This window comes from Meles meles, chromosome 18 (assembly GCF_922984935.1).
Source record: "Meles meles chromosome 18, mMelMel3.1 paternal haplotype, whole genome shotgun sequence".
Lineage (NCBI taxonomy): Eukaryota > Metazoa > Chordata > Mammalia > Carnivora > Mustelidae > Meles > Meles meles.
In genome coordinates this window covers 29172142-29198263 of record NC_060083.1, presented here as the reverse complement: position 1 = coordinate 29198263, position 26122 = coordinate 29172142, and the positions used below count along the sequence as shown (strand labels likewise).

Below are 26122 nucleotides of genomic sequence, written 5' to 3'. Positions count from 1 at the left end.
TCTCTGTGGATCAGCTGAGAATAGTCCTTCGTATGTGTACAAGAGGAACAGGGATGAGATTCAGAGAACTGACAGGCTTTGGAACGGCTTTGCAGTAGAAACAAGGATGGATACTACAGAGACCTATCGGAACCTGTAACCAGTGATCAGGTAGGGAACTGGGACATCCCCCAGTGGTAACAATAAGGATAAAACATCTCCAACTCTCCCATCTCTTATCTTTGCACTCTGTAAGTGCTATAGAATTTAGAAGCAATTTTGGAGGGGCATGATTGAGATTAATTTTTCCACACTTGTTAGAAGGCACAAAAGAGAATTATGTAAGAGAGTTTGTTTATAGAAAAAAAATTAAGTTCCACGTCTGACACGTCTGAGTTTAATGGACCAAAATAGACACCTTCTATATAAAGAAAAATGTTTAGTATCTTTTACATTTACCAACTATTCTTAGATCATTAATAAACTTGGGACAGGAAAAGAATGTGGAATTTTGTAATAAAAATCTCTGCCATGTTCCTTCCCTACCTTAGGAACAGTAATTTAAAACAAACCTAACCATCTAACTAGAAAGGTTACACTGCCAATTTCCTTTAGAGAATACAACTTCAAAAGTACTGCCTCTACACACAGGCATGTGGTAAGTATAGATCAACAAGAAAGGGCAGGATGAGCAGATCATTATGAGGTAACTGTGAGCCAGACTTTGTTTATATTATGTTTTCAGAAAAGCAGATTATGCTTCTAGTGAGTAAATAAATGCTAAAAAAAAATCACGAAGTGTATTTTGCTGTCTTACAGTGATAGATGAGTGTGTCTATGTGTATATATGTGTTTCTATGTATATATTTATATATTTTAATATGTGTTTATGTGCAAAGCAAACAAAAACAAATCTGTTTCACTACCAACCTTTGCAAATTAGTCCTGTTAATCTAAAGCCCAAAACTTCCAAGTCAGTAGAACAACATAAGTAAAATTATGAACAGGAAGATGAAACACACCTTTGATAACGACCCTAAGTCTGAATCCCACAACAAAATTCTTAATATTATAAAGTGGAAAATGTCAACTCATAATATAACTTCTCAAATATGTAAATAGTTCGCACAAGTTCTCTGGTTTTGACTTTTTAGATGTCTTCTGCCTGCACTGTAATGTAAGGATCAATCAGTGTAGAATTTTTACAAATGACCCATATAAAATATAGTATTTCTGAGTTAGAGAAAGTTAAAAGTATTAATTTAGATGCTGTTAAACTACAGCTACAAAGTATTAAGCTACTCAAATAATAACTCCTAAATTAAAGAGTTATAAACATTGTATTTTTTTAAAGATTTTATTTATGCGGGGCATTTGGGTGGCTCAGTCAGTTAGGCGTCTGCCTTTAGCTTGGATCATGATCCCAAAGTCCTGGGATCAACCCCTGCATTGTGTTCCCCACTCAGTGGGGTGCCTGCTTCTCTCTCTGCCTGCCACTCCCCCTGCTTATGCTCTATCTCTCAAATAAATAAATAAAGTAAATACAATCCTTCCTTCAATTATTTTTTAAAATTTATTTGAGAGAGAGAGAACACAAGCAGGGAGGAGGTACAGAGGGAGAGGCCAACTCCTCGCCAAGCAGAACCCCAATGTGGGGCTTGATCCCAGGACTCTGAGGGTCAGACATTTAACCCACTGAGCCGCCCAGGTGCTCCAAGAGTTACAAACAATATATTAACAGGCCTCTAAAGACACTCAGGTGTTCTTCTTAACACTGGTTAATAGAATGAATACAGACCATTATTTACTTGTAGGTTAGGATATGTAAGATTAAATCAAGGTTCCAAAAATGAGTTATTACTAGTCCTAGAGAAATTTAAACCTCTTGACATTTCAGAATGTTTCCCCCAAAACAATAACAGTATATCCTAAATTATAAGGAACCAAATTCTTTCCAAAATATCCAGAAAGTAATAACTAGATCTCAGTAGCCTAGGTTCATCTGCAAAGTATCTAGTCTTCCAGTTAGAGGATAAGTTTTTACAATTAATATATTAAGGATATTAGGGCAGATAATTATTTTTCTTAGAGTATTAGGCATGGTTTAGATATTCAGAAAAAAGCCAGATCTCCGAACTGTGGCATTTACAACACAGTGCACAGAGTCTAGGTACTCTGTTAAGATGAAAGAATAAATGGAATAATTATTTGCTCCCAGCACCATTTGCTTTTAAAGCAATGAAAGGAAAAAAGAGTTGACAATGCATATCAAAATAAACAGATAAACCACTTACAGGTTATAAGCATCCTTTATACATGAACTAACACACAAGCATAATACTAACAATGGGCAGTGCTTATTTGTGAAGCCAATGAAGGAAAAATCCCTTTGGTTCTGTTCTCTTCTTGTTCTACTCTTCCCTACATTTCTTGAACTCCCAGTAATAAATTCTCTTACACGGAGCTCTGGAAGCTTCAGGAGACATAGCTAATCAACTACAGGCTCTGTTGCCAGTGAACTCCACACTCCCAACTTCCGGGGATATAAAATAGCTTTCTCCTTGAAATGAACCTCACTATTGGAATCAGGGAAATCCACTTCTCAAATAAGGGGCAAAACCCTAGTCCAACTGCTATCTCGTTTTTTCTGTGAGGTACAATCTCTGCTTTATCTCCTCTTGAAAAACCTACAATATGTTCATAAGCTGAACATATAAATCTAGAAGAAGACTTAGGGAGTCTTTTAATATGAAGAAATGAAGGTGGATCCAAAGGTTTTTATTTGGAGAATTGAGTACGAGCTGGTCAAACTGGCAGCTGTATGGGCAGTGGAACAAAGAATTCTTCGAGAGTCAAGACCAAAAGCAGCTTGTTTCCTACTCCCTACTGTTACCTCACCAATCCTCCGCAAACAATAAAACCTTCACCATACTGAAGTCTTTAGTGGAGACCGGAGAGGTGAATAATGTTGTGCCGGCATTATTCGGTCCTTTCAGTTACTTAGGGGAACAACATTCCTTTTTCCAGCAAAAGAAAAATTTGTGAGTTAAATGACATCATGTTGCCTTGAATGAAACAGTTCAGGCTCAAAGTTCACCCAAAGGCCAACAATGATAAACTCTCATCCAAGGACAAATTTCAGTACATTTTTGGTACTTATTAAAAACAGCATGTATATCACAGCCATACAATACGGGAGGGCTCTTTACCAAACTGTTTCTGATCAGAAAGCACTAGGGACCTGAGGAAGAAATGCTGCTTGGGAATGCAGTTTCCCAGCACAGAAACCAAAATGTGCCTTTTAAAAAGTAAGGCTCAAAAGACAAATAATCCCAAAGCAAAGTGGTCTATGGCATTTCCGAATGGACAAGCAATTCACAAAAGAGGTAATGCAACAGCCAACAAGCACATGGAAGTGGCAGTAATCAGATACTTGCAAATTAAAACAAGTCAGGCTTTCCTACTATCAAACTGGCAAAAATTAAACCTTGGCCTTTTAAACAATAATTTTTTTAACAAGGGAAAAGGCTCTCGGGTCACAAATAACACACCTAAATACACTGAGAAATGGTAAGCACTCTTATTTGGAAGCAACTCTATTTCTACTGAAGTCTAGAAGGAAGTTTTTCTCTGATTTATAAATGTTTCCATTAACTGTAAAGTGATTCACTGAATTTCATACACAGAGCAGTTAAGCAGCAGCACTATGTATTACTGGCTATTCTGTTTATTAGGAGCCAACTCTTGTACCAGAGCAACAACAGCTGAAGTGTTACAATACATAAGAGGGAACAAGCGTTACCTACGTTATATACTAAACAGATCAATGATTTTCCTTGCACCCTGACCCTGTGATACCATAGATGTTCTCTAATTAATTATTAAAGTTTTCTAACAGTCAGTCATTGTACATCTCTGGTTTCACTTTCCTTTTATTCCACATTCCCAGAAGAACAGTCACAGGCAATATATAATTAGAAAACTGACATATCCTCATTGCCTATGAGATAATAGATTTCGCTGAGTAACTGACAACCCTGGGCGCATCTCTTCCCCGCCCTGCTCTGTCTCCTTTTCCCTCCCCCTTTGGTATCATATCATATTCCCACAGAAGACATAAACTAAGGAGCTTTCATTTGTTATTCCGGTTGCTATAATGGTCATTTGACATATAGCATCTGGCCAAGTTATACCTGGAGATAATCTGGAAAGGTTCACAATTTAGTTTTGCTCAACATCACCGTAAATTCCCACCGTAAATTCCGTTGAATGAAGAGAAAGAATAAAACATGATGGCTTCATGCTACCAGCGAGATCAGCTATTCCACTAAAAACTTCACACTGTCCCAATATACTTCCGAGAACTAAAAAGACTGCAACAATCCCTTCAAAACATTTGCAATTAAGGTCAAGGTACAGTTTATTTACCTGGAATGATGCACACAGTGCCTATTTAATGTGTATTATGGCAACTCGATTCTTAGTACAATCACATTATATATACATTAATGCAACAGCATGACAGCTTAAAAAGTCCACCCTTACTATTTTAAAAGATCATATTATAACTCTGTAATACCTTGCTTGTGTTTATAGCTAACAACTTTGTCTTACTAGGGGTTGTAGAATGGTTTTGTTGTTACTTAGACTTAACATGTCTGGGTAGATTCTACTTCACACTGTCCCAATATACTTCTGAGAACTAAAAAGACTGCAACAATCCCTTCAAAACATTTGCAGTTAAGGTCAAGGTAGAGCTAATTTACCTGGGATGATGCACACAGTGCCTATTTAATACCTTGATACCTTTAAAATTACATTTACTATGTACCTATTTAAAATTTGTATTCATAAAAAGTCATGGAATAAGCACAATCTAATTGATATGGTTAGTGCGGTCAATCCAAGAAGTCAAGAAAGGAAAACAAAGAAATCAGATGGATATCAATGAATCATGGAAAACAAAAGTTGAGCTTATTGCATAATGAGTCATGCATTTTCTCCCTTATTTTCTTAGGTTCAGTGATGCTTTCTTTAAAGGGGGGGGGCGGTGCATGGAATTGCTTATATACACTCATTCTCCTACTATTCCACACATAGCCATTTATCATTATTTCTATTCACACACACACATAGCAAATATAGGACCAGCTTTTAGCAACTGCTCAAGTATGTGAACATACATATATGGTAGTATGTGTTTCTGTTGATAAAAATGACTATTTTGCAGGAAGCCAGGTCTCCTAGTGCTAATCCTACGTAGAATTATGAGCTGTAATCCTTCAATAGAGGCAAATGTATTCTTATAGACAACCCTCTATGTTAGATGCATCTCTTTCAAGAATAATCAATTCTCCATTCTAAATTCAAGGAACACTATAAAATATAACACCCTTTACAAAGAGACTAAGATGAGTAGAGGATATATAGGAACTTTTTTGAATTGATGTCTTGAAGGTAAAAAAAAAAAATCACCGTTTTCGGTCATTAAACTGTGCTCAGTTACCAATGTACCAATTTGTTCAAGGGACAATAGGCCAGTTATTATAAACTTACTGTTCTTAGTCCCATCTATAATGGCAGCCTCCACAATGAAGTACAACAAACAAAAATAAAGGGGAGGCAGCTGTTTATAAATGTAAAAATGACAAATACCATTTTTTGGTAAAGAATTATGCAGCTTCTTCCCCGCTTCACTTATTTAATATCCAGTTACATATTAGATAAGTCCAGATCATTATACAGCAGGAAGAATTAAGTAACAGATTTTCTCTTGCCTAAGCAAAAGAGGTAAAGTTCTCTTGGCATGGAGAGTTAAAAGCTTTTAGACATGGAAGACACCAACATATGCAACCTATACTTAAGAATATAATAAAAATCTTTTCCAAACAATCATTAAGGAACCAACAATGTGTTCCATACAACAGAGAAACTATAAGTTCAAATTTTTACCTCTAAATAAATCAGAAAATTCACAGAACCAAGAAGATAGGAGAAGAATGAGACAGAGAATACTAGCCCACAACTACCATAGGATTTTCTCTCTTTCCAAATGCAAGAGAACAGTTTCAAAGGCTTGCTCTCCCCTCTACTTCTCCATAGTGTAAAACTACCAGAAAGAGTTACCTCTAGAAATCATTGCCATGGAGTAAACTACATAGTATGTAATGGCACAGTAGTTTTTTTTTTTTTTTAAAGTCCTTATCATTAGATACATACCAAAGTATTTGCTGGTGAAAAGATACAACAGTGGGTCTCATACTTTATCTGCCATTCATTTAAAAAAAAAAAAAAAAAGATTTTGGAGGCACCAATCTGGCTCAGTCAGTAGAGCATGTGACTCTTGATCTTGGGGTTGTGAGTTTAGCCCCCAATTAGTGTAGAGATTACTTCAAAATACAATCTTTAGGTGCACCTGGTGGCTCAGTTGGTTAAGTGTCTGCCTTCAGCTCAGGTCATGATCCCAGGGTCCTGTGATCGAGCTCTGTGTCAGGCTCCCTGCTCCATGGGAAGTCTGAAGTCTGTTTTTCCTTCTTCTTTTTCTCCTCCCCATCCCCCACCTGTGCACTCTCTCTCTCCCTCTTTTTCTCTCTCTCAAATAAATAAATAATTTTTTTAAATAAAATCTTAAAAGATTTTAAAGGAACAGAAAAGATAAGAGAGGGACAATGTTGCTAACTATTGAAGTTGGGTAATAGGTAGATTTGTTATACTGGCCAATGTCTTTCTGTGTATGCTTGAACACTTCTGTAATTAAATTTTTTAAAGACTGCTGTGTGAAGGTTTGGAAAAAAGAAAACTGGGCAGACATTTCTTGATCTGCAGACTGACTAAGAGTCATCTTGATTCTTTCCTTGGCTAGGGTATGAGATGTATGAAGTATTCAGAACTAGGTTGTTTTCACACAACACTGTATGTGTGAGAATCATTCATGTTAATTCCTTTAGCTCTGGTTTACTGGATAACATTTAATTTCTATTTTCTATGACAAACTAAAGTAGTCTGTCCCTCCTTCCTCTGTTCTTTCCCTTCCTTCTTTTCCTGCCTTCCTCTTCTCTCCTTCCCTTCTCCTTCTTCATCTTTCTCTCTTATTGCTTTCCAATTTGAAAATCACCTAATAAATATTATATGAATACATGCTTATTATAAACCTCAAAGAACATGAAGTAAAAAAATGAAAGGCTTACTGGAATCATGAACAGTGATTCCAATGATAATCTTTCAGAAAATCAAATGTTCTTCTGGTATTTTAGAAGTCTTAAGGTTGAGAGTCTTACATTTTTAAGTAAAAGTTTCAGAGTCTTAAGGCAACTATCACAAAGGACTTCCAGGGTAAAGTATTTTTGAATGCAGTGAAAACCAAGAAAAATTTCACTCCTTATAAAATTACTAAGGGAATGAAAATACTCAAAACAAGTAAGTCTAAAAGAAATTTCAATTTGCATCACTAAGTTAGAACTGCTAAGTAAAATGTCTTTCTATAGTTTTGAAAATGCACACATATTAGGATAGTGCCGTATTTACCCAGATAACCACTACGAACAGAAGAGGTATGATCTAGCACAATATTCTATCTTCGCTGTTGTTTGTTAACAACAAAGCATCTTTAGCCATGCCGTCTGGTAGTATCTCAGTTATAAAGCACTTGGAATTGAGGGAGGCAAAGAAAGACATCCAGAGAGAACAAAGATACTGTTTCTATTAACAGCAACGACAACCAACAGCTATCTCTAGTGAGTTTTTATTCTATCCAAGATAATGTGTGAAGACCTTTAGATGAATAATCTTACTTAATCTAACAATGATCCTGTAAAGCAGGTATTGTCAATTTCCCATTTCAAACTAAAAAGGCCAGGCAGGTTAAGTTATGTGCCCAAAATCACTCAGCTAGCAGTTAGTAGAAACAGAATCTAGAACTGCAAACTCCAAAGACCATGTTCTTAATCTGAAGCATAAACTGCCTCAATTCATCATAACTTCACCTAGTGAGTTCGTTATTTTGAATTAAAATTTTCATATAAACATGTGAAAGATGCTTGTCACCAAATACTAACTATATCACTGATTCAGAGTCTCCACGATTTGTGTTTCAGGTCTCCTTTATTTAACATGGTCATTTTTACCATCTTAATAAACATCTATGTATCTTGATCTGAGACACCATACGAAGCCATCAAACAATGGAGAAAAATAACCTCGACCAGATGTTCACAACACAAGGAAGTTACAGACATTCACAGAAACTTCACAGATAGTGACAGAAACAAAGAAACTACTTTGGGCCACAGCTCTCTACATTCTCTGTAATATCCCTGAAGAATCAGAAGACTTCATTTTTAAAAATACTGAATTTGCTTTATATTAAAAAGTATATTGACATAATCATGGAAGGACCACTGGCACCTGGAATAGAGCCTTGGAAGGCAGCAAAGTGCCCAAAAGGGGAAAAATAAATAAATAAATAAACCACTAGCTTCAAAATACTCCTTATAAATCTCAGCTCTGACCCAGACTTGACATCATATAAGAGTGATTTTGATGTTCTTCATGTGGTCATAAAATACAAAGAAAGCATAGTAGAAAAGGCAAGAAGCTGATGGTATAAAAGCAATGAAGGCAATTCAGTGTTTCTCGTCTCTCTACCAAGTTCCACAAAATCACATGGCAAAAAGCCTCCCGTCATATGACAACAATAAGGAGAACAGATTCTAACTGTAGAGAGACAATCTATGGCATTCACCCACATCCTTTATGCCTCGGTCACTGAGTGGTTACCTTTATTAAGACAGATCATGAGAAAAACTTTTTTCTAAAAAGGAGAAATTCAGTGATGATAAAAAGCCTACACAGCATCAAAGCAAAAGTAAATAAATTTGACTTAAATAAAGTGAGAATGCAGATATAAGATGGACAAATGAGATAAAATGAAGAATTGAGCAGAAAGGCTCAGCTATAGAGTTTGCCTATTTTCCCCCACTTTTCTGGAATAATAACTAAAAACTATTTTGCAGTCAGTAGAGCCTAAAACCTATAACACAGCAGAAATCATTATTTTTGTATTGGTTAAAGGACAGTAGGTAAGAGCAGTCCTTCTGTTAATGGCAAAGAAGTATAGATACACACATAAGTAACACTACCATAAAATAGAGATTTTTGTTTTAACAAAATCCATATTTATGTGATTATATTTCCTATGGTTGAGAGCAGCTATAATTAATGGATTTCCCTCCTTCTCTTAATGCAGCCATTTGTCAATTCAAATACAGAATGTCCAATCAATTTTGATGTATTTAGTAAGCAATTTGTCAAATGGTACTATAATCCAGTTAATATATTAATTTTTGTCATGTAGAGAGTTCTGACAACTACAGTTGACCCTTGAGCAAAACAGGGTTTGAGGTGCCAAAGCCCCCCAGGCAAAAATCCATGCATAACTTTTGATTACCCCAAAACTTACTACTAATTGCCTACTGTGACCAGAAAGCTTACCAATAAACAGTCAGCACAAGTTTTGTATGTTATATGTATTATATACGGCATTCTCACAATAAAATTAGCTAGAAAAAATATTTAGAAAATCATAAGGAAGAAAAAATATGTTTACAGTATTATACTATAAAAAATTTACATATAAGTAGACCCATGCAGTTTAAACCCATGCTATTCAAGGGTCAACCATATGTGGTTTTCCATAACTGGTTTGGAAAGAAAAATCTGTACTGGGACTCAAAGGTCATTCTCTGGAGCTAACACCTCTATATCCCAATATATAGCACATCAATTAACAGGAAAACTATCCTGCTGGAATAAAGACAGCTGGGTTTCCCTGAACGGTGTGGCTGCGGATTCCTTGTAATGAGCTGGGTTTCTCTGAATCCCTATGTATCTCATATGTTTTTATTTTTTATTTTTTTAAAGATTTTATTTATTTATTTGACAGACACAGATCACAAATAGGCAGAGAGGCAGGCAGTGGGGGTGGGGGGAGCAGGCTTCCTGCTGAGCAGAGAGCCCGATGTGGGGCTCGATCCCAGGACCTTGAGACCATGACCTGAGCCGAAGGCAGAGGCTTAACCCACTGAGCCACCTAGGCACCCCTCTCATATGTTTTTAACAAAGTCAGCAAACCAATACATGTGACACTAAATGTAAACTAAGTATGGTTCTACAAGAGGAACAAGGCTTTACTAATGAAATGTATGAATTTTAAACTTAAAAATATTTCTATGAACATTTTCCACTATTCTAAAAACTTCTTCATGTAGATTGCTAAGGAAGTAGTCTCAATCCTTTATTTTTTCCTATCCCAACATTCTTCAGGCAAATACACCTATCTACCAGTACTTAACACAGACACTGTACTAAGGCCACAAAGTTAGTTACTGGTAGTCAAGCTTCTCGGAAGGCTGACCTTCACTTTCCGCAGTGGAAAGCGCTGGACATGACTTTATAAATATATTTTATCCACTCACCGCTATGCTATCTCCATCTTTTTCCAGGTCTTTCTACACTCCAGGAGCTAGAGACAGAACAACCAGATGTGCCAGGCTTTTTGTCAGGGGGTCCAAGTTCACATCACAGAAGAAATCTGGACTATAATGACCAAGAAAGGGTCAAATCCTTCCTAAACTTTTCCTTCCTTCCTTCCTTCCTCCCATCCATCCATCCTTCCTTCCCTCTTTTTCTTCCTAAAGAGAGAGCAAGCGAGTGTGGGGTGATGAGGGGCAGATACAGGAGAGAGAGAATCTCAAGCAGGCTCCACACCCAGCGCAGAGCCCAACGTGGAGCTCAGTCTAACAACCCTGAGATCATGATCTGAGCCAAAATCAAGAGTTGGATGCTTAACCGACAGAGCCACCCAGGCACCCCAGCCAAACTTTTCATGGGGAGATTTCACCACTACCACTTTGGCAGAGCAGAGGACTAGAAGACAGGTTTTTAACATGTCACAGATAGCCCTCACAGCACCTGGGCATAATTGGCAAACACTTTCCAAAGATGAAGGCCCTCTCCATGCACTACATCCAAACTTCTACTTCTCGAACAGAAAATATAAAAACAGAGATGAAGGCAAACATTTCTAGAAAACAAAACTAAAAAACTGGCGAAAAATTTTTTTAATTACAAGAAAGAAAAAGGAACACCACATTCATCTTTCAGACATCAGACTCCCTTAGCCATTTATGAACCATGCAAGAGCAGAGAAGAAAAAAAAAAAAAAAAAGCCCAAGTGATTTGGCACAAGGCTGTGTATTTTAAAACCTGCAATGTGTGCGAGGCCTCCAGACTACCAGACGTCCCATTATTTCATGTGTCTGCTGAGAAAGGTGCCCTATGTGTCAGAAAAGCACACTGAATATTTTTCAATGACCCAGGGGGCAAAGGTCACTTATTATAAATGGATAATGAGACCTAATGCAGTGCTCTGAGTATGGACAAAGAAAGGGTCTATCCATAGCCCCTGGTGGATTGGTCATTCAGGCTTTTATTTCCTCTCCACACTTAATGGAGTCAAACAATTGACAGAAATTCTATAGAGAAGGCTGAAACTGAGAGAAACAACTGTATTCTAACTCTGATAGACAGACACAAATAGCGACCCTGAAATGGCGCCAGAACTCCTGTTACCACTAACATAGCAGACAGCTGTGGCATTCCCCCTAAATTCCCATTTAGTCATTTGTTAGCAATTAACCTCACTGATGGAAGTGATGGCACATCAAACCACAAGCCCCTGCCAATATCAACCCATTATGTTATCGCAGGTAAGCAGACACAGATCATTCTGTTCTAGCTCCTTATTTTTGAAGAAAAGGGCAAATAGATATCCCCATTCCCTCCATCCTATATTCCCGCTACCCAAGTGACAAAATGCACATGCAGGGATATCAGTATCTGAATATATGAACCTTAAACTCAGGTGGGACAGAATAAATGACATCAGAAGCAGAGATATGCATAGACTAGTGGCTTTATGACCCATAGATGATTTTTCTTTAATCTATCAGAATCCATGTCCTATCCTAGTCAACCTGCCAAGTAAGAAATAATGATGGTATCTGTGGAAAAGAGGATACTCTCACCTCTACCTGAAAAAAAGCAAGTCATAAAACAACTTAAAGAACATGAAGATAATAGCATCACTTACAATTTTGTAAAATAAAGAAAGAGATTTAAAAATACAAAACAGGGCGCCTGGGTGGCTCAGGGGGTTGGGCCTCTGCCTTCGGCTTGGGTCATGGTCTCGGAGTCCTGGGGTCGAGCCCCGCATCGGGCTCTCTTCTCAGTGGGGAGCCTGCTTCCCCCTCTCTCTCTGCCTGTCTCTCTGCCTACTTGTGATCTCTGTCAAATAAATAAATAAAATCTTTAAAAAAATAAAAATACAAAACAGTTCTTTATAAAAACTTTCCTCTTGTTTCTTTTTCAATTTTAAGGACAATTAAGAAAGAAAGGTGGATTGACATGTAAATTGTTTTTTGCCACAAATAGTAAATGCTAAAGCAAATGACAGAAATGCCAAGATTTACTTCAGAATGGAGCAAACAGGTCATTAGAATATAACAGAAAGGATTTCTGATGTTGAAACATTTCAACAATAAATCAGCAAGGACAGAAAAACCAATCAACTATTCCACAGATGTGAAGACCCACGTATAGATTTGGATATCAATAAGAAGTATGGCTCCCATAGACAGGAAAAAGGAAGAAGGGAAAAGGGTAATCTAATCCAAACTTCTCAATCCATCATTTGTAAAGTTTGCCAATTGCTGGTGGTACTTTCATTTAACCATTCAACATCTTTTCATTGAAGAAAAGGTATTTAAATTTATAATGTTCCCCGAGTTATACAATACATATTTGGCTAAATTCACAGTTAACACGTCTTAAACTTTTAGCCTCCTGAAGAAAAATACCATTCATTTCACTAAAACTATCTTGCTATGGATGGACATGTCAGTTGATAAAATTAGGTATAACTAAGAGAAATCATCAAATATAATTCAAGCTGAAGTGGTTTCTTAACTACCTCAGATATTCAGACCTGGATAGAACGGTATGACACACCCAATGACCAACAATGGACTATAAATACTCTTTAAATAAGTCCTACATTACAAGTTTCCTCTACAAGAGAAAAACATTTCTTTCTTCCCCTTCCACCCTACCCACTCTTGGGCAAATATTTATTATGGACAATGCAAGGAAATATTGTTGAGTACCTCCATCATACTCGGTACATACCACAATAGCGATGCAATCCAGGATGTTAAGTTAAATCTAATGTGACATTCGAAAGACAGCAGCTCAGAGAAGTGCTGCATATTTAATTGCTTTTCCGGGGCACTGACAATGACGATGGTAGATAAGACCAATAGTTTTTTTCCTCTTTGTACCAATACGTTCAAAATATATCACCGTTGTACTGTAAAACCAGTAAAACAACAGAATAGTAAAATATCCTCAAATACTTCATTCTAAACTCAAAAGTGTGACTTTATATTACAAGGAAAATATCTGCCATTTCTATTCTCATGGTTATTGCTGGTAGGAGAGCATACAAAACTTTGTTAGCAATCAAGATCTCTAGAATCCAACCTTAAGTGCACTGCTGATATGTTATTTTCATACTTGATAGGTAAGATAAATCTCAATACCAGCTTTAGTCACTGTCTACCTCATTATATGTAAAGACTAAAATAAAAGTGCTAGTGAAGTCTAAGAGATTAGTAAAGCAATAACATCTTTAAAAGCAGATATACCAGTAGAGAGCCCAGCTATTCAAAAGAAACTCAGAATGACTTAGTTCTCTTCAGGGTAATAAAAACCAACATTTTTGTGAAACCAACACTAATACTTTAAAGTAAGGCTCTGGTTGGAGCTTTTAGAGTGATTAATACTGTCTCCTTACATGTCATGCTGTCCTGGTATCATATGGAACCTCATCACTTCTTTCTGTGCTTTTTCTGGGATAAGATTATTTCATAGAAAGTGTATTTGAATTACCAATTACGTACCCAAAAAACCCCAGAAGGGAACTGAAATCTGTAAACACACATGGAAGTTTGGAGATTATTTCTAAAAGCTTACTGAACACAACTACCAGGATCCATAACATGCACCGAAACAGAAGCCACACTGTGATCACCAATTCTCTGTCCTACTCTAGGCAACATAATTCCCTTAGTGTTGTAATGAATGGCATAACCTATTGCCCAAGCCAGTCACCCCTTTCCTCCTCACTTTTCTTCAGTCACCTCACAGAGTCCCAAATCCTACAGATGCAACCTCCTTAGCCACTCCTCTCCATCCTCACTAATAGGTAACTTCCTCCTTCTTTGAATTTCTATACCAATTAATTCAAGCTATTAACATAGCACACATCACAATGTGCTATAGAAACTCACATGTATGTTTCTTACTTGTCTTTATGTTAGAGACAAAAGTAATAAGAGCCAAAAGTAAAAGTGCGCAGCTGCTGTAATGTAAGGTAAAGATAACATGTAGGATTTAAGCATCTGAGGTTTAAAAAATAATTATGATCCTACATTTCCACTACCAGCTATATAAGAGAGACTAGATTTACATTATCTTCTAAAATAATTAAATTAGGCCTAAGGAAAAGGCTACGTTGAACCTTCCATAGTAAGGCTCAAGAATAAGCATGGAAAGAATCAAATTTATTCCAAGTAATATGAATGCTTCTTAGAAATAAAGAACAATCCACCACTTAACATGAAACTGAAAATGCCCAGCATCCTATCAAAAATCATTAGGGATATAAAAAAGCAGAAAAACACAACCCAAACCTAGGGAAAAAATCAATCAATAGAAAAATCTCCATGACACATCATAGTGGTAAAAGTAATTAGGACATAGGGATTCTAAAACAGTTATTATGAAATAAATGTTCCATGTGTTCAAACATGTACATGATAAGGAAAGAAACGAAAGACATAAAAAAGATCCAACTGGGACTTCTAGAGATGAAAAGTATATCTGAAATGAAAAAAATGATGAAGAAATTTAACAGCAGATTAGGCAAAGTAGAAGACTTGATGTATTTAAACATACAGAAATACAAATTATACAAAATCAGAGAGAAAAGAATTTTAAAAATCAAACAAAAAAAGTTTAAAAATCAAACAGTAAGCTGCGAAAATACCAGGTGGTCCATATACATATAACTGGAGTCGCAAAAGGAGAAAAGGGGAGTGACAGAAAAAAAGATTTGAACATATAACTGCATAAAAATGTTTAAATTTCAGGAAAAAATAAATCCACAAATCCAAGATTCCCACAAATCACAGCAGGAAAAAACCACCTATGACACTATGGTTTTTTGTTTGTTTTTTTTTTAAAGATTTTATTTATTTATTTGACAGGGAGAGATCCCAAGTAGACAGAGAGGCAGGCAGAGAGAGAGAGAGAGAGGGAAGCAGGCTCCCCGCTGAGCAGAGAGCCTGATGCGGGACTCGATCCCAGGACCCTGAGATCATGACCTGAGCCGAAGGCAGCGGCTTAACCCATTGAGCCACCCTTTGTTTTTCTATATTACTTCTATTTTATCTACTGTTTATATGTTTTTATTTCTACCCTGATCTCTATCATGTCCTTCCTTTGCTTTAATTTGCTCTACTTTTTCAAGTTTCTGAATGTGGAAGCTGAGGTCATTGCTCTCATAACATTAGGTATTATTTAGTCCTATAAAATTACTCTTGAATATTGAGGTAGAGCCATGCCACATATTTTTTTATTTTTCTTTAAAGTTTTTATTGTGAAATGATTACAGATTCATGAGAAGTTGCAAAATAGTACAGCACAGTCTTGTATAGCCTTCACCTAGTTTCAAAATGAGGAAATTACCATTGGTACAATCCAAGACTTTATTCACCAGTTTTATATATACAGTTTTACATACACTCATTTGTGTGAGGGTGTGTATGTGTGTTGCTTGTATGTTTGTATAGAGTTCTAACCAATTTTGTAGCATGTTTATTTGTGGAACCTCAACTATAATCAAGATACAGATCTATGTCCTCACCACAAAGATCTACCTAACCCTTTATAATCACATCCAACACCTTCCCTTCTATTCTGTCTCTAAGCCCTGGTCAACATTAATTTGTCGTTCATCTCTCTAACTTTGTCATTTTGAGAATGTTATATAAACGGAATCTTTTCTGCTCTTGGTGTTTTTAAAATGTGTAGTAAGCAAACTTTTGAGGTTGGCTTTTTCATTTGGCATAATGTCCTTGAGATTCATCCAATTTGTTGCATGTATTTATACAGCAACCCACCTTTTTTTCCCTGAATAGTATTCTAAGATATGGCTCTGTTCTGTTGTCATTTTCATTCAGTTCAAAATAATTTCTAATTTCCCTTTTGATTTCCTCTGTGGACCATGTATTATTTAGAAGTATGTTGTTTAGTTTCCAAATATTTGTGGATTTTCCAGAGATCTGTTATTCATTTCTTATTTAATTCCATTGTGGTCAGAGAATATATACGTTATATGACTTGATAGCTCTTCAATTTATTGAGACATGTTTGATGGCACAGAAGATGGCCTATCCTTGTCACTGTTTGCTGTGCACTTGGAAAGAATGTATATTCTACTGTTGTTGGGTAGAGTATTCTAAGTAGTCTGATATTAATGTAGTAGCTCAGGGTTTAAAGTATGTTTCTCCTAAGCATCAATATAGTTGGGTTTGGTTTTTTTTTTAAATCCAATTTGACAATCTTTTATTTTTTTCTTAGGATGTTCAGACTATTTATAACTAATACGAGTGCTGATATGCTCAGGGTTACATCATCTTGCTTATTTGTTTCCCTTTTATTTCCTTTCTTGGTGTCGGTTGCTTTTGGTTTCATTACATACATCACATACATTTCGTTATACACATCACAGTTTACCTTCAAGTCATGTTATACCACTCATACACATTCTAAAAACCTTACAAAAGGGCACCTGGGTGGTTCAGAAACAGCGCAGGTCATGATCTCGGAGTCCTGGGTCTGAGTTCCACATCAGACTCCCTACTTAGCAGGGATCTGCTTCTCCCTCAGTGGGGAGTCTCCTGCTCCCTGCTGAGCAGGGGGTCTGTTTCTCTCTGTGTCTCAAATAAATTAAAAAACAAAAACAAAACCTTACAATAGTTCCATTTCCCATACTCTTGGCCTTAATGCTACTAGTGACATACATTATGCACACAAACACACACAATATATATATACATACATACACACATTCATGTGTATATATGTCTATATGTGTATTTTTTTTTAAAGATTTTATTTATTTATCCGACAGAGATCACAAGTAGGCAGAGAGGCAGGCAGAGAGAGAGAGGGGAGGAAGCAGGCTCCCTGCTGAGCAGAGAGCCCAATGCGGGGCTCGATCCCAGACTCTGAGATCATGACCTGAGCTGAAGGCAGCAGCTTTAACCCACTGAGCCACCCAGACGCCCCTGTTTATATGTGTATTTTAAAGACCTCAATAAATGGATACTGTTTGTGTATTAACAACTAATTAATTAATTTTAAGAGAGAGAGCATGCTGGGAAGGGGCAGAGGGAGAGGGAGAGTATCTTAAACAAGCTTCATGGGAGGACAGCACCTGATGTGGGGCTTGATCTCACAACCCTGAGATCATGACTGAGCTGAAACCAAAAGTCAGATGCTCAACCGACTGAACCACCCAGGAGCCCAGAGAGTACATTTTATTTTTTATTTTAAAAATTTTATTTATTTGACACAGAGAGAGAGATCACAAGTAGGCAGAGCGCCAGGCAGAAGGAGAGGGAGGCTCCCCACTGACCAGAGAACCCAATGCGGGGCTCGATCCCAAGACACTGAGATCATTACCTGAGCCAAACACAGACACTTAACCGACTGAGCCACCCAGGCACCCCAGGAAATTTTATTTTAAAGAGACATCAACCATTACCAAACCCCCTCACATATTGTATATTTTAACCCTTTTCAGTGTTCTTCATTCCTTTCCATCTAGTATCATTTCTCTTCTGCTTGAAGGACTTCCTTTAACATGCCATATAGAGCATGAGTATTGCTGATCATTTTTTAATCTTTTATATATCTGAAAAAAATGTTCTTTCATTTTGAAGGGTGGGGAGGGGCACAGAAATCTAGATTAACAGGTGCTTCCTTTCAGTACTTAAATCTGTCATTCCTATCATTTTTGCCTTGGGATATAACATCTTTTTTTTCCCCCTCTGGCTGCTTTTAAGATTTTTCCCTTTTTAAATGATTTTGAGCAATGTGATTATAATATACCTTGGTAGAGTTTTCTTTAAGTTTCCTGTGTTTGGGATTTATTGACCTTTGTGGATCTGTGAGTTTATAGTTAGGGACTCTGATTTCAAGTATAGGATTATCCCGCAGCTCTGTGAAGCTATTTAAAATACTGGGTTTTTTTTCAGTGTTTCACTTTGGATAATTTCTCTTGGTCTATTTTCGAGTTCACTAATATTTTCTTCTGCAATCCCTAATTGATCCTCATCTTATCCAAAGTACAGCTTTCAGATTTAGGCTTTCTTATCCAGAACTTTGATTTGAATCTTTAAAATTTCCCACGTCTCCATTTAACTTCTCAAACACACAGAATACAATTACAAGAACTGCTGTAGTTTCACGATTCCTGACCATGTATAAGCTCCAGGCTCTGTGCCCTCTAGGACTCTCTGATGGTTGTTTCCTCGGTTTCCGGCAGTTTCCTACAACCACCAATACTGTGTTGTGGACCCTCTGCAGATCTTCAGAGCTCACATTCTGTACAGATCCCTTCTCTCTGATGGTGTATCCCACAAATTCTAGGTTAGGAGTTAACAGACAGTAAACAGGGCTTTGTGGGTCATGATGACTCAAATCTGTGGTCCTAATTTTAAAGTGGCCATAAACAACAGAAATGAAATGGCGAGGCTGTTGGAGTAAAACTTTATTTACAATAATAGTTCATAATAGTTTGCTGATAAGTGCTCTTCCTTGGTCTTTCTGGACTCTCTGCTCCATCTTCCCTGTATTCCACTTCCACACACACACCCCCAACCTCTGCTACTGCAGCATGGCCCACAGACTCCTGCAAGCAATAACTACAGGCGGTTGTAAGACTTTTGCCTCGTTTGCTTCCCATCTCCCAGAAATCACTGTCCTTCACTCCCTCGTGTCCAGTGACTTGAAAATGGTTCTTTTACATATTCTATTTTATGTTGTTGTTTCAGAGGAATGGTCAGTCTCAAAGGGAGCCTCAAGAAATGCCCAATAAAAAAAACATTACTTTCACATATAAAAAAATTTAAATCCAACCGAAATGTACATGTCTGAAACATGTATGTTTTAACCACCTTCTGTGTTTTTCATTCCTTTCCATATGGTGTCAAAGGTTCTCCTCAACTTTCCTATAATGCTTTTAAAGGTAGAGGAAAACAATTATATCCCCAGCAAAACAGAGAGGTTCTATCGATCCTGATCAACTTTTTATTGTATATCAAAGCTATGTTTCTGTTGAATGATCTCTTGTTACCACTTAACAAAGAAATCTCAGTGAGTTTAGGGAGGAACTTCTCACATACCCAGGGATTACCTCAGAAATTCAAAGTCTGACCTCCCCTCCAACAAAGCCAGTTAATGTTAGCAACTTAAAAATACTGCTGCTGCCAAATTACCTGGAAGAAAAGGAGGAAACATTCTTTTTCCCCTAAATAAAACTTTCCCAAGTCAATTCACTAAGCCCTATCTTTAATTTACAATTTGGGAAGCTCTGAAGCGGACAAAAGAAAAAGTTACTGTCTATTTTGGGATCATATTCAAGGCTAGATGACATTCGTTAGTCTCTTAATGTTTATCTTTGTTTTTGGCAAAGTAATACACTGAAAAAAGTGCCTATTTTAGAAAAGGTAATTACAGTATGTAATTTTTTTCAAAGGAGAAAAAATAGCATTAACACAAAAATTATGAATTTCCTCTGCTATAATCTTTTTATATACTATTCATGAGATTTCTTATGACCAAAGCAAAACAATTTTTTAATATTAGATTCTTGAATTTACCTTTACTGAACTATACAGCAAGATCAGATTACTGTCTGTACATTCACTTTGCACATTTAATCAATCTACTCAATAAAACCATATGAATTTGCTGATATTTTATTCCTGTTTTACTTACTCAAAATGGTAATATCTATGATTCAACCTAATAACGAAGAAGACATCTCCACCTCCATAATGTAAAGAACATTCTAGTATAAGTCAATTTATGATAGACCAAAATGCCTTAATTTTGAATCTTTCCCATTCAATTAATATAGGTGGGAAATATCATGACAGTTAAGAACACAAAATTTGGGGTGCTTAGGTGGCTGAGTTCATTAAGCATTTTACTCTTGATTTCCGCTCAGGTTGTGATCTCGGGATCATAAGATTGTAGCCCTGCGTGGGTCTGCTGCTAGGAGTGGAGCCTGCTTAAGATTTTCTCTCTCCCTCTGCCCCTTCCCGGCCCACCTGACCCCCCACCATGCTCTCTCTCTAAAAAATTAAAGTTTTTCTAAAAACACAAAATTTTGGTTTTTACTTCCTTCACTTTAAAATTAGGTGATAAGTCTTTAGTGTTTCAGGCAGATTTCTCTTCCCTCCCCCCACCATTTACCCTTTTGCCACATATGCAGAACTCTGTTTATCAACTACCAGTGTATTTATTATGATTACAGGGCTGGAAGGGGAGTGGGGATTCCTTGCTAAACATCCTGCTCTCCTACTCTCTTCTCCCTGAGACAAAGTCTCTTTCCCATTTCCATTTACATCATGCTTTGTCTACTATTATTATCATTTCCGGAGTTTGTACAAGTCTGCTTCATTTGATCCACAGATCCAAAATACAACACCAAAGAAAATGCTTGCAACATCTGAGAAAATGCTGCAACATCAAATTGGCATTAGAGTTTTATTCCGAATGGTTATATCTGAAAATACTTCCAGTAATGTATTTATCAAATCTTCAAGTTGAGAAATAAGAGGTGATTTTCAATATGGTTAAGTAAAACAAAAAACTCCTTGGCATCAGGTTTTAAGAGGTCACAACATCTTTTCAAATGGTTTCAGTAAGAGGAACTAGAGACAAAGCAAAAGGGTAATAAGAATGTCTTCTTAATGAGGCTCTAACTTACATTAAGGACTCAACAGATGGGCAGGTAAAGACATTTTCTCTAAACTGGCTCCAGCATTGCTTTTACCAATTATATTTCAGGCTTTTACTCCTCTGACGCAGATGTCCACCTTTTGCATATTTAATTGCTTCAGTCCTGTAATATATGGCATGTCCAGGACTCCCAATCAAATTATCTTTCTTTATCTAAGGAAACGGGGACTTTAAAATCAGACTAATTCTGGGGCAATTGGGTGGCTCAGTCATTGGGTGTCTGCCTTTGGCTGGGGTCATGATCCCAGGATCCTGGGATCAAGCCTCGAGTCAGGCTCCCTGCTCAGTGGGAAGCCTGCTTCTCTCTCTCCCACTCTCCCTGCTTGTGTTTTCTCTCTCTCTCTCTGTCAAATAAATAAATAAAATCTTTAAAATCAAAATAAAATAAAATCAGGCTAATTCTGTGTCTCTGCCATCAATATAAAGAATATAAAATTATTACAGAATTACCTATCTCTTAGGTTTTTTTTTAAAGACCTACTAAATTATATCAGTGGTATTTCACAAAGTAAGAGAAAACAAATTAATTGCATCGATCACTTACACAGCAGATATTACAACATGATCAGAATCACATAGTCGGAATAGGTATTCCATTATTACATCCCTGAAGTCTATTATTTGAAAATCAGTACTTTTGAGTTAAGAAACAAAGATACAGATGATGCTTAAACTGTTTTACAGGTTTTTCCCTTTAAAAAAAAATTTTTTTTTTAAAGATTTTATTTATTTGACAGACAGAGATCACAAGCAGGCAGAGAGGCAGGCAGAGAGAGAGGAAGGGAAACAGGCTCCCCACTGAGCAGAGAGCCCAATGTGGGGCTCGATCCCAGGACCCCGGGATCACGACCTGAGCCGAAGGCAGAGGCTTTAACCCACTGAGCCACCCAGGCGCCCCCCTTTTTAAAAAATTTAAATTCAAGTTAGTTACTGTATAGGGTGGATGTTTACAGTTTGTTTTTTTTTAAAGATTTTATTTATTTATTTGACAGAGAGAGATCACAAGCAGGCAGAGAGGCAGGCATAGAGAGAGAGAGGGAAGCAGGCTCCCCGCTGAGAAGAGAGCCCGATGAGGGACTCGATCCCAGGACCCTGAGATCATGACCTGAGCCGAAGGCAGCGGCTTAACCCACTGAGCCACCCAGGCGCCCCGATGTTTACAGTTTTTATAGAACTTTAGCATCCCTTCGTTGACTATAACAACACCTTTATAAGAGTAAATATTGTTATTAATATTTTATATTTATCAAATAATTGAGAGGTGATTTGGAACTGGAACTCCGGCCATTTTATCCTTGTCCCAGGCTAGTCCATCTGGAATGTTCTAACATAAAATGCATTTATATGACATATTTTCATTAGAAACCACAGAATTATCAGTGACTCCTTTCTTTCAAATTATCTCTAATTCTTTTCTATTCCAACTCTGCAACATCTCACAGGTTTGTCCTGTCTTTTCCGTAATACAGACTGAATTGAAGCGCTCTCATCCAGGATCACTGAGCCTCCACACACCTCCCCTCCTCTGAACCTCGCATTATAACATTGCCAGAGTGCCTTTCTAAAATGCAGTTCTGACAGTGTCACTCCAGTGCCTGGAAACATTTGGTGGCTTGCTACTGCCTACAGTGGTGGTTCTAAACTGTGCACCTAGAGCTCTCTGTAATTCTGAGAACTGGACAAAGGTGTTTAGAGCTGCTAAAATAAGCAACGTCAATCAGCTTAATTTGCCAGAACACGAAAATTAAGGGACAGAGCTACATTTGGTTTTTGCCTTAATTTTTGTTCTGGGTATCTGTTTGCCTATATACTGTTTGCCTACTGGACAAAATAAATAACAAAATATCAAAATAATAAAACAAAGCAAAGGAAGATTATTTCTGAGTCAACTCTACCTCATTCAAAATGAAAAAATAACAGGGGTTATTTTCACCCCTGTTGAGAGGTAGGGGGGAATATGTTCTTATGATTTAAATTTGGTATTATATAAATGTCATTTTTTTCCTAATTCAATGATTCAAATGATAAGAACTAAATATATGCTTCCATGACCTAATAACATCTATAGATGTCTGTAACTCTGCTTCTCGAACCCAAAACCGCTTACATATACCTCCCTCTGAGGACTTTGGCAACTGAAATTCTGCACTCATAGTTCACTGATATACCCATCTCATTTTATTTTACTTTTTTATTAAACACCTGCTCCCGAATTAGTGAATTCACTGAGAACAGAAGCAACATGCTATTCATGTTTAACTCACAAGTGCCTGACACAGAGAAATCACTCAGTAAATCCATGCTGGAAAAAATCAGTGAATTCAATTTTAAAAGAGAGCGAGACTGCCAACTACGAGTTACAATTATGGACTTTTAGAAATTTCGAGCAAAGTCGGTAAATTTTGTTTCCAGTATAATATATAACACATTATAAACATAAAATAAAACAGTTTTAGAACTATTTCACTTCGTGCTGCTAAAACAGCCAGGCAAGATAGTAAGTTCAATAAAACAAAACTCCATTAAAGGCATGTCAATGTTGATTTTTAGGAAGTTTCTTAAAAACATACAGCACTCACAGCCGTCAAGTTAAATAAAGGATCCAGTCAATCCTACAAAGTTAAATTAAAATTGTAAAGAATTTTAAATTCTATGACTATAAACTGGATAATAAATATTAAATTATCTTTCCATGCCTCCCCTACAAAATAACCTGTTTCTACCTCAATGTGCATCTTCTCAAGTGAAGAAAGAATGTAGATCAATTTCTATAAATGTCAGGGCTTAGATATAAAAGTAAACAAACAAATAAATACCAAATGGAGTTGCAATCATTACTTCACTGTTCCCAATAAAATCTACAGAAGGAAAACCTGGCTGATACTTTTGACAGTGAAACATGGCTTATATTTTTTTCATGTCAGAAACAGATACCAAGTTTTATGAAGTTTATTATATCCCAGTATCCTCCTTTAAAAAAAAAAAAAAAACAACTTTCGAGACTACCAGATATAGCCCCATGAACTTATATAACTGCAGGTGTATATCTCATGGCCATGGGACATGAACAGCCAGAGGCATACTTAATGTGTACCAAGGCTTACGGTTTACATTTATATTAAATATCTTACTTGCCTCAATCTGATTTTTATGGCCTATGGTCTGTGGACCTGTGGTAATATGCATGGATGCATTAAAAGTCAGCATTTTAAGATGAAATCTCAAAACACTGTACAGTAGGTAAAAAACAATGGGAACTACTTACGGCCAGCAAGCAGGAACTGATAATACTGGACTGCATCTGCAGCAAGGAGCAGAGGGTGGTTTGCATTAAACGGTGGTTGCAATTCATTCCATTGAGGAGTTCTAAGGAAACGGCAGAAGAATATTAATATTTAAGGTTAATAGATGGGATGTAAATCACATCACTGTCACCATTTACAGACACTGATATAAACTCACACTATCTTTGTAATCATTAAAGTGAACTTGTTGGGAGTGCTGAAACCTAAATACAAGGCCATCTGCTTTAAAAGAATAAAAAAGGTAGTGGTGACTCATACAATTACATAGAGCTGATATTGGTTTAATAGCAGAAGACCTTCCAATAGGATAGACAAGACATTCAAAGCACCGGACAGAGAGGAAGCGTGTTATTCAATGTCAAGATTAAGTGGCTCTAATTTTACCTAATTTCAGACAACCGCTGGAGCTCACTACTCTCAGAATATAAGTATATTTTAAAAATAAAATAAAGCAGGTAAAAGTGCTTTTAAAAAAAAACCCACACAGTTAAATTAATGGCTGACTTATTAGAGACCTAATTAGAATCTGAGTTCCAAAATAAGCCATTTATTTCAACAATGATGGTGCAGTAATTTTAATTAGATCTGCCTGTTCCTAAATAGCTTGATAAATAAGATATTGATCAGATCAATCTAGTCCAGTAAAGTAGTAGTAAAGAATGCTGGAGCCTTCAAAAATCAATATAAGAATATTTTAAAATGTCAAAAGGAAAAGGATTATTTTCATATCCATTTTTGTCTGTTTTCTTCCATACTTGTCAGGACAAATTTTTTTCTGTCTCTTCTATACCCCTATACACTGTGTTGAACAGGTTTTATTCCAGATTTTATTTCTCCCTCTTAACACTAGCTTATAAAGATTCTAATGATCATGTACTTTTGAGAAGGGCTCTGATTCTTTTTTTTTTTTTTAAGTTTCTTTTTTTTTTTTTAAGATTTTATTTATTTATTGGACAGAGAGAGAGAGATCACAAGTAGGCAGAGAGGCAGGCAGAGAGAGAGGAGGAAGCAGGCTCCCTGCTGAGCAGAGAGCCCGATGCGGGGCTCGATCCCAGGACCCTGAGATCATGACCTGAGCTGAAGGCAGAGGCTTAAACCACTGAGCCACCCAGGTGCCCCGAGAAGGGCTCTGATTCTTAATAAACATTTCTACAATGTTTAGCCATTATATCTTGGTGAAACCTTTCAATCTGTTTATATTCATTTCCAGTCCCCTTAACAGTTATTCCAATATACCTTCTATTTTCAGTGAACATGAGACTGGAAACAGAGGAAGCACTAAAGCTCTATACGTGGGATAGAAAAAAACCAAAAAAACAAAACCCAAGTTCTGGAAAATGTAATACAAAGATGCAAGGACAAGGTAACTCAAAGGAGGCAAGCAAAGACAACTGAAAACATGATCACAAAAAAGTCTGTACAAGAATGTTCTCAGCAGCATAATTCATGACAGCTAAAAAGTGGAAGTGTCATCTACTGACGGATAAACGAGAAGAATAAACAAATGGACACAAAAGGTGGCATAACATGCAGTGGGCTATTATTGGGTCATAAAAAGGAATGAATTCCTGATACGTGTTATAACATGGATGGACCTTGAAAACATTATGCTACCTGAAGAAAAT

The 26122-nt window shown here is 36.8% G+C and overlaps 1 protein-coding gene across 7 annotated transcripts in view; it reads right to left on the bottom strand.

Annotated features, from left to right (window-relative positions):
- BCAS3 (BCAS3 microtubule associated cell migration factor) overlaps positions 1-26122 on the bottom strand; it is a 611032-nt gene that overhangs the window by 275785 nt on the left and 309125 nt on the right. For all 7 annotated transcript variants that reach the window (XM_045984131.1, XM_045984134.1, XM_045984132.1 and 4 more), the window contains one exon: positions 24458-24558. In XM_045984131.1, the coding sequence (XP_045840087.1) occupies positions 24458-24558 (101 nt within the window). The remainder of the gene's footprint in view (positions 1-24457; positions 24559-26122) is intronic.